At 31.1% G+C, this 10,762-nt stretch overlaps 1 protein-coding gene across 1 annotated transcript; it reads left to right on the plus strand.

Annotated features, from left to right (window-relative positions):
• Nucleotides 1–5,164: 5,164 nt before the first annotated feature.
• On the plus strand, nt 5,165–6,722 carry Oct-TyrR (Octopamine-Tyramine receptor). Its single transcript, XM_088269532.1, has one exon. It carries the CDS (start codon nt 5,349–5,351, stop codon nt 6,720–6,722), a length of 1,374 nt encoding a protein of 457 aa, XP_088125658.1. The 5' UTR covers nt 5,165–5,348.
• The last annotated feature ends 4,040 nt before the right edge of the window (nt 6,723–10,762 follow it).

Here is a 10,762-nt window from a genome sequence, read left to right on the forward strand (position 1 = left end):
GTAAAACGAACTCCCTCTCTAAACACAAGTATCTACTTTGTTAGTGAGGTAGAAACGTAATATTTCACATATTTTGTATATGCCAACTATTTTGTATATTTAAATATGTATTTTGTAAAAAAAATCTAAAAATTGGTATCGTGTTTGTAAAATTCTTTAAGCGTATAATCATCCTTCTCGCTGTAATTTTCCTTTGAGGTAACAACGTGGTATGTATATACTACGTGGTTTCGTTCAAAGCTCTTGCAAGTTAAGTGCATATGTATATACGTCGTTCATTTAATACTAGACTGCCACTCTTGACCTAGTTGTAAAGTTACATTGTGTAGTTAATGCGTCATGCATCTCACTTTAGTACCATCGACGTTCGTGTGCTCTCTATAAGTTTAACGATTTTTGAAGAAAGACGTCATCAAGTTTAGAATCTTATTTATTTATTTTTAATTTTAATATTTCTTGGTAAATATAGCTATTATTAAAAATCTACTGTGACATGTGTTTCGATACATTCCGTTTCATTTTCAATCACCGGTGTTTGAAAGTGATGCGGAATGCATCGAAACACATGTTAGAATAGATTTTCAGGCGTGATAATCAATAGCCCGCAACTTGATTTTCTAAAAACCCAGGTTTAACGTAATTGATTTTTTTGTATTAAACACCATTCTTGTATTTAAAAAAATATGTTTTTCTTAGAAATAAAAAATGGTTTTGTATTGTTAGAAAAGTTAAAAAATATATAAAAATTAGATATTTTTATAAACACATATTTTTTTGAAAGATGTGTTTCTAAAAATATCTAATTTTAAAATGTATTCTAAAAAAATTCGAGTACGAAACGTGTGGCTTCTCGTGGTGCAGCCTGTCGCGTACGTATTTAAGAGATAGTGGTATTTACCAAATATTTTAAAATTTAAAATGGATATATATTACCACAATGTGACTGGCGAATAAATTAATTTAACTTATTTATCTATCCCACAAGTATTCAAAGCACGAAAAATAGAAAAGTTCACTTCATATTTCAAGCATTAATATCGTGATTTTTCGTTTAAAATATTAGCTCAAACATTTAAGTTCTCCAGTAATGAACCTTTGAGATATCAACCAAAAACTAATAATCAATTTGTATAAACACAAACTTTCGAATTTGTTTGAAACTATTTAAAAGGGTCACAACCCTTGGCAATGACGAATAAGAACGAAGATTTAAAATTTAACTCCTGTTTTAAGTAATAGTTTTAAAGTTAATATTATTTTGAAATGAACCTTACTTTATTACTATGTACCCCGCATAGCTTTGGCTAAGTAGTTACATGGAAAATAAATAAAATAAAAACCCACATAGCTTATCAAGCAAGAAAATATTTACAATCTATGACAGCAATGCAAAATCAAAAACATTGAAAATGCTAAGTAACAGCAGCTTGAAACGCTTACTATCAAGAATAATGCTATCCTTCATTAACCATGTTTAGTATTACGTGTATTGATGTCATATTCAACAGATGGAGCTGCCATCGCAGGAAAAAAAAGAGTATTAAAAAAACGCATTTTCACCATAGTCAGTAAAAACAAACACCTTACACAGGCAATGGCGTGCACAGAGAATAATTAAGGTAGACAGTAGAGGTTGGTAGTAAGGTAAGCTAGATACTACTTACTAAGGTAGGATAGGTAATAATTGCGTTTTTATTTGTCACGCTTTTCTTCATAGATAGAATGCACGCCTTTGATCACAGGTATATATAAAAATTAAATATCGCTCACTCCTTTCAAGACCGTCATAAATAAAAAAACTTGATTTTTCAGGAGAACGTTTTTAAAGTTTGTATATATAACACGATGTATTAAAAATAAATATCAAGCCACTTTTAGAACTTTTTACTGTTTAACAGATCTTTTTAGGTAAAATCTGAATGTTTTTTCTCCATTTGAAAAATATTTATTTTATTTTAAAAAATTATTCAACAATACCTTTTCTTCAAAATGAAAAAACAACATTTTTTGGCCTGTAGCGGGTAAATATTAAGTTTAAAATATGCCGCTTTTGCTGAGATATAGAACAATTTTTGGACATTCCGAAAACATGCACAACTGAAAATTGACGATTTTTTATTTATGACGTTTTTGAAAAAAGTGAGCGATATACGCTCGAATTTGAACGCGATGTTTTGTTACAATTCCAAAACAATCAATGAATTCCTTTTTCATTTAAGATATTGAAAAAACAAGTAAAAACATTTTTTTTGACATCTCAACATAGATAAAGAGAATATGGAGGTCCGGGCATTTACGGGGATTACGATCGTAATAGGCTGGTTTTAGCGATTATTTTACACCGAGTAACATTCAATAATTCTACCCATAATTGACAACCACACTACTCAAATTCTTGAAACTTCTATATATATTGTTTAAATTTAAAACATATTCTTTTTATTTTTTTTTATTTTATAATTTGACCAGTTAATATATTCACATCATTTTGAGTGTGTTCAAATACTGTGAACAAGTATTTGAACACACTCAAAATGTTGTAAATAAACATTTATATTTGTTTGGATGAACAATAACTCGTTTTGCGACTCTTATGTTAAATACTTATGACACCTACATTATTTTAATATTATCAGTGTTTTCATCTCACTATAAATTTAAATATATATTTTTTTAAATAATAATAATGCCACCCCTATTGGGAATCAGATAAAGCTATCAGGAAAAGGGATGTGGTATTGGAGCTGTATTAAAATACAAGGGTTTTATTAGGGGTGTGTCGCTGGATTTCATTATGAATTTCATAAAATCCCTACCGAAATATACAGCGATCAAAATAACACAGTACCTCCGCAATAAAATCGACCCATTTAAACGGTTTCCAATATTTGCCTTACGATTATTATAAACATATTTTTTATATAATTTTCGATATTATGTCATACTATATTGGAGACATAAAAGCGATACCGTTTTATTAACTATTTCGTTTCAGATTTTATATAATAAAAGCCGGACATTTCAACTGACCTCTTTTATCAATACACACATATTTCGAAAAATACGTAGGTATATCGTGGTAAAATACATATTGGTATATCATTTCATAACCTTAACATATTTTAAAATTTTTAACTCTTTGGAACATTTCTTATTTTATTAATTAAAATTCTAAAACTAAGCGATAATGTTTTAATAATAAAACAAAATAATAATAAAAATAAAATAAATACTTATAAATCCTTAATAGTACACATCTCAAGACATCTATGCAAATTTCCAATGGCTTATACAAATATAACTACAATTTCAGATAATTTATGTAGCATAATTTTCGTTAAATACTACCTGAAGGGCGCAGTATGACTAAATTGCACGAGTATGCCACCCCGACTGCCCTTACTCGTGACCAAATCCTTTGATGTACTTGATCATGTCAACTCTTCCTCGGCTTTTTCGACTTCCAACCACAATCGTTTCACACGCCAAACCATCGAAATTATTTCAATACGTTTTTCTTAAAAATAAGTTTTGATAATAATTGAAAAAACACAACATTTATATAAGACTGTTTGCATTATCACGTGTAGATGAGAACATCTATAGTTCTCGAAACTATTGTGTTAACATTAACGACTAAAAAAATACAGTTATGACTAAACACGAAAATTTTGAATGTTCAAACCTAAATGAGAACGTGTAACGTATTCAAATTAATAAAAGTGATTTTTTTTACTGTACAATACCCTGGACTGGTACCTGAATAGGATTTCATTGCCTTAATTTTCATATTTTTCAACTCTTTATACGACAAATTTTATTGGAAATTTTAACAGAAACTTTCATTTTATTTACAACATTACAGGATTCGGACCTAACATACTAATAAAAGAGTTTCTGCTTAGTAAAAAGCTTTTTTTTATCTCACCAATAGATGTATCTAGTGAAGTTCTAGTGATTCAAGAATAATGTTTCATTAATTGGTTCATATATATAGAATTTCCAAAAATTTGAGTAGTGTGGTTGTGAATAATAGGTAGAATTGGTGAATGTTACACGTGTGTAAACTGATCACTTAAACCAGCCTATGACGGTCGTCAGCCCCGTAAATGCCCAGACTTCCATATTCTTTTTCATCTTTGATGAGATGTCAAAAAAATAATAGAAGCATTCAACTAGAACACTACTAATCTTATTATTTGAAGAATCTAAAAACCAGCGATAATAATTTTAATAAGTACTTTAGTAAGTAAATCCTAACTAGTACGTACCTCAAGACATCACCTTTCCTGCGTGTGTTAACGCTCAAGATAATAATGCGTTTATATGATGAAGTGCCCTATGCACCATTGAGTGCGGATAAGGGTTTGAATAATGAGAATTTAGTCGTGTTTAAATGAATAAACTCAAAAGTATTTAATAACAAATCGATAAGCAGTACAATTTAATATGCGGAATTCAATTTATTTATGAAAGTTGCTAATAATTGGTTACTGAAACAAAGTGTAGCAAATATTTATATGAATTGAATTTAACTATTTGTTTTATCTGATGTTATTTCTTAATTACAATATTTCGCTTTACCGTCGTTTATTATTCAAAAATACATTGAACGTTTATCTGAATAATACACAAAGCGTTTCGAATTTCAATGATTTTGTAAAATGAATTTGTAGGTAATAATTCAATTAACTTTTCAATGTTTATTACTAAGTTAAATGTAAATTATTTTGATTCAATGGGCAAAATACGGCCCTAGAACACAATCGGGAATAAGTAATATTTAAAATGAGTAATCATTGTCCAAATCCATTGAAAATTTCGTGTTGTTTTGTTTTTACAATAAAGCTTTTAATAAAATTAACAATTTTACCAATGATTACATCTCTCGTAAAGAAAAACGTGTTTTTATTTACCAATTAATTACTAGATTTAGAGCTTTGTCATAAACAAAGAATATGTTCGTTAATCTTTGAATTTGTATCCATTAAGTCAAAGTACTGATTGAATTGTTCTATGATTCTAGTTTGAGAATACACATTGATACTTATTTTAATGCACTTTTTCTTTTTTTCAGATTTACACATGGCAGTACAAGCAGTTATAAAACACAGCATGAAGAAATCGAATAAAAAATAAAAAACGGATTATAATTTCTAAAACAATCAAAATGAAATCTTATATTAAAATTAGAAATTAATGTTTAATATGAAAATATCAACAAATAATTCAAATTTGTTCTTAAAAACTCTGATAAAAATATTGTGTTCAAAATGTTCTTGTTAGTCAAAACTTCTCTCGATTGGAGGTAGTCAAATAAAATTTGGGTTTTCTAAAACTCTTTGAAAATGAACGCGGAATCTGATAGATTCGATAGTATATCCGCATACAACGTGACGCCTAACGCCAGCAACAATGAGGAGCAACGCTGCTTTCCGGTGGACCATCCGCAGTACACCAGCAGTCTCGGAGTCCAGCTGGCTGTACCCGAGTGGGAGGCCGCCATCACCGCTGTCATCCTCTCCTTCATCATCATGGCCACCGTGGTGGGCAACATCCTAGTCATACTCAGTGTCTTCACTTACAAACCACTCAGGATCGTCCAAAACTTCTTTATCGTGTCCCTGGCCGTAGCAGATTTAACCGTCGCCCTACTGGTCATGCCCTTCAATGTAGCTTACTCTATTCTGGGTAGATGGGAATTTGGGATACTTTTCTGCAAAATGTGGGTGACTTGCGATGTCCTCTGTTGCACGTCATCCATATTAAACCTTTGCGCCATAGCCTTGGATAGATTTTGGGCTATCACCGATCCCATTAATTACGCCCAAAAAAGAACCCTGGAAAGAGTTCTAGCATTGATCGGTGGCGTTTGGGTATTATCTCTCATAATCAGCTCTCCACCTCTACTAGGATGGAATGATTGGCCCGAAGAATTTCTGCCGGAGACACCTTGTCAACTCACTTCCCAGCAAGGATACGTGGTTTATTCTTCATTGGGCTCATTTTTCATCCCGCTCTTCATCATGACAATTGTTTATATAGAAATCTACATCGCCACGAGGAGAAGGCTGCGAGAGAGAGCTAAAGCCTCAAAAATAAACGCGATGGCAATAAAGAATTGCAAGAAAGGAACGCAAGACCCTCCCGTTCCTCCGGATCAAGAGTCCGTAAGTTCGGAAACTAATCATAACGAGCATCCAAATGTCGACGAATCCGTCGCGAATGCAAAAGCGAAAGAAAACCGATTCAAAAAAAAGAAAAAGAAGAAATGTGTCGATGAGAAAGCGAAGAACAAGCTTCTTGTGCCCCCGGTGACTCAGGAGGAATCGGTGACTGACAATCCGGAGCATTCTTCCGGAGCCTCTCAGAGGCAAGTGGATGACCAGGTGGCTCTGCACCCCACGTCACAACCGGCAGCCAAGAAGCCGGGACAAGTGTACCAGTTTATAGAAGAGAAGCAGAGGATTTCCTTGTCCAAGGAGCGGAGAGCAGCGCGGACTCTAGGGATAATCATGGGTGTATTTGTAGTATGTTGGTTGCCCTTTTTCCTTATGTACGTCATCCTCCCCTTCTGCCCGAGTTGCTGTCCGACAGACAAGCTGATTAACTTCATTACATGGTTGGGTTATATTAACTCGACCCTAAATCCATTGATATACACAATATTTAATCTGGATTATAGAAGGGCATTTAAAAAATTATTAGGTATTAAATTTTAAGCCATTTGTAATATTCCTGAGAGCATTAAATGTACATTGTTTTACCGGGATTACTGTACATATCGCTCACTCCTTTCAAGAACGTCATAAATCAAAAAACTTGATTTTTCAGGAGAACGTTTTTAAAGTTCAAACATAAAATACAATGTATTAAAAATAAATATCATGCCACTTATTTAACTTTTTACTGTGTAATAGATCTTTTTAGGTAAAACCTGAATATTTTTTCTCCATTTGAAAAATATTTAGCATATTTAAAAAAATAATTAAACAATACCTTTTCTTCAAAATGCAAAAATAACACTCTCTGCACTGTAGCGGGTAAATATTAAGTTAAAAATATGCCGCTTTTGCTGGGATATAGTACATTTTCTGGGCATTACGAAAACATGCACAACTCAAAATTGACGATTTTTGATTTATGACGTTCTTGAAAGGAGTGAGCGATATGTTACTAAACTACATAAGTTGATATTTTCATTATGAATTCATTTGCTTTACTTTTAATGGTTTACAATATTGTTAATTGTTATTTATTTAATTAATAATTATCAACACAATCTGGTTTTTTTCTAAGCCAGTTAGTCATTACATAATTAATATATGTACAATATATTATTAGATTACAACCAATATTTTTAGCTTTTCCAATTTAATTTTATTTGACCAGCGACCGGGTTTCGTCGTTACCGACATCATCAGACATGATGTTTTAATCTAATAATATATTAAAATGCAATTCCATCACGAAGTATCAGTGGATGGGATAAATCTATTAATTAATATACTGTAAAAATATCGTAAGTTTTACTTGTGAATATTTCTTCCGTGTGAATATAATATAATAATTAAATCTAAAAACAACAAATTATATATTTGTCTTGTTGTTTTCTAGTCAAATAATTCAAATATGATAAAATAATATTTATTGATTTTGTGGTGTACCGTTTTGTATTATATAAAAACCATTGTCTCAAAACGTTGTGATTTGAATGTTTCATTATGACATATTTACTGTATTTTCTCTTGTTAATTAAAATAAGGAATAATGTAAATAAAATAAAGATATTTGTAAGTGTGTACTTAAATGTTGATAATATTATATTGTGTATTTCCTGTTGAGTATCTTCACAAATGTTTGAGCCCAATATTTGTGAGATGTTTCAAATTAAAAATATTTATAAGCAAACTTTAAATATTTATTCTCTTAAAACAATATTTATAATATCAGTCGTATTAGAAAATTACATTTATATACTATTCATGGGTGTATAGTGATTTAAAATATTTTGTATGTTCAACATTTTTTACACCATTATTGCATAGAACTTCCCGATAGTAGATAGTATATTATGTCCTGTAAATCCCCAAACATTCTTATTCCCAAATTTTTGAGTGTCCAAATCATTGCACAAAAATACAGCATCGAACGACCAGATCAAAGATTGTATGTTATATCCTCTAAATGGCCAAACTTTCTTATTCCCAATATTTTGAGTGAGCTAAATCCTAGTATACAAATACAGCATCGAACCACCCAATGACATGTCTTGTAGACTTTATCCAAATCATTGCACATTATAAGAGTATTGAACCCTGCATCAAGAAGTCGTATGGTATGTCCTATAATTGCCCAAACTTTCTCAACAAATGTTGGATTTTAGACACATTCAAAATTGAGTAATAAAAACAGATTCCAAAAAATAAGTATTAAAAAATGGATCCTGATATTTTCTGGCGTTTTAAATATAAAATAGTTCTGAAAAGAATGAAGTTAGTGAAAAATATACTAATTTCAACTATTGTTATGATAGAAATAGATATCAATAAAAATTGGTATTTTCATTAGTTTAATTCCATTTAAATATGTACAGTTACACCCATCGTTAGATTAAATGTCTCAATCTTTGAAGGAAGAAAAACAGATATTAGAGACCTTGTTTTCGAGTGTATTTTAAACCAAGAACTTACTTCCCTGAACCTTCATACATTAGAGGGGGTGACATTACCCCATTCGCAGCCCTTAAGTAATGACTCCCCTGCGTCTAAACGGTGAACATCTTCACGACTTAAACGTCTGACTGTTGAAAACGCCAGTCACCGCTAACGCGAAGATTGCAGTTCAAAAATTATACGACTTAACTTATGGTCAATAGTTAACTGTGCATTAAACATATTAACTTAAAATTTTTCTACCGTCACTGCGTACGTTCAGTTCTGGTTGAAAATTTTATACCACCTCTGCATATTTAGGGAAATAAATTTGATGTTCGACTGGTGGGAGGCTTTTGGACGTGACTGTACGCTGTGAAGTAATTTGTTCGTGTTTTGTCTTGGGTAAGGTTTAACGCTAATTACTATCTATATATTTGCCACTTTCGAAAGATTGTTTCTTTAAAGTACTTTTACAAATGCTTCTTTAATTCTAACATTATATAATCGAATTGTCTTTTCTTTTCAAACAAAAAGATGGCGAATGTCTCGCTTAATCACAAAATATTTTAATTTTTCTGTGGTTATATTTCACTGACTTTTGGACGTTAGGAAAATATTCCAATGATACATCATAAAAGTATTAATTATTTGTTGATCAGATTTTTATTTTTCTAAGCGAATAATAAATTTCTTTTGAATAAGAGAGACACGCTTCCCTGTCTTGGCAAACATTCTTCTCCTCTTCTGCATTCATGCATCTCCTTATATATACCCGCCGATTATTTCGACCCCTGACCTGACCCCTTTCAAGTGTTTGGTATACCTGATCATGCTCAGTTTTTATTGGTGTTTCTCTGCTCTTTTTTCAAATTAAAGTCGCATCATAAATTTGTTTTATCAATATAAGCTCACTTATTCATTCAACATGTCAAAACCATCTCAACATGTCTACATTAATTTATGAAAAACATTATTTATGAAATTATGTATATGTATATTAATGTGAGAATAAATAAGTGTATAAATGTGTTGTATCCACCTCCGTAGTGTCATTACACTGACCATTGTCAGCACGCTCGGCTACCGTTCTGAAGGTTCCTTAGATCCCCAGGGGGGGTCAAAAAAATATAATAAGTGATTTTTTCACTCTAATATTTATTCAATTTTACTCTAGACTGGTCATCTTTACTTCATATGTTAACGATCAAGATAACACTGCATATGATGCAGTGCCTTTTGTAGAATAGGGGTGCGGATAAGGGTTTGAAGATGAAGAATATTTACATAAATGTATTATATGACCTACATAAATCTAAGAAATTATTAAAGAAAACACTTGTTTTTTTTACAATAAGTTTATTTAAGACGTGGATGTTTACATATAGAACTAATGATGGAAGCTTAGCTTCCAAAACTAGTTGTCTTAAATAAACTCAAGTGGTAAAAAACAAGTGTTTTCTTTAGTTATTTCAACATGTCTTACCACAAAGTAAATGCTGAAACAATGAATAAATTTTTTTACTTTTTAAGGCTGTTTTTAATTATGATTTTATAAACCTTATGAGAACAGTAAAATATACCTTCAATAAGGGAGTAAACTGTTGAATTCTGATTAAATTAAGCAGATTATTCATATCTCCAATCTTGCTAATGTCAAAGTTCAAGGATTTACCGTTTGATTTTACATTACGCCACACACCACTTTATCATTTATTGATGTTAATTGATTACGCCTCCAAATACACGTAATACCAATATTGTAATATGAACGAATTATTCAGTTTTCGTGGGGAGGCCTATATACTCGCATCTATTAAAGGCCGCGAACACGTACTCGTATCAAGACTAATTCTCGGCCAACTGATCACCCTTTATTCATTTGATCAAATGATCAAAAAACAAAACTTTTATAAGCTTTCGTAAACCCAAAACACTTTTGTTTGATTTCTCATTAAATTTCCTCAAGTTTCTTTATTTTTTACCAACAGATTCGATTCAAGGAATGGATGCTGGAAATATGACCATGAAAAAATATTTCTCAAATTTCCATAATTATGGTATCCGTAAATAATGTTTTTTGTTAGTACAATTGTTTTCTCGTGGCG

Source organism: Brachycentrus maculatus, unplaced genomic scaffold (genome assembly GCF_059751285.1).
Source record: "Brachycentrus maculatus isolate JH-2025_06_01 unplaced genomic scaffold, ASM5975128v1 h1tg000355l, whole genome shotgun sequence".
Classification (NCBI taxonomy): domain Eukaryota; kingdom Metazoa; phylum Arthropoda; class Insecta; order Trichoptera; family Brachycentridae; genus Brachycentrus; species Brachycentrus maculatus.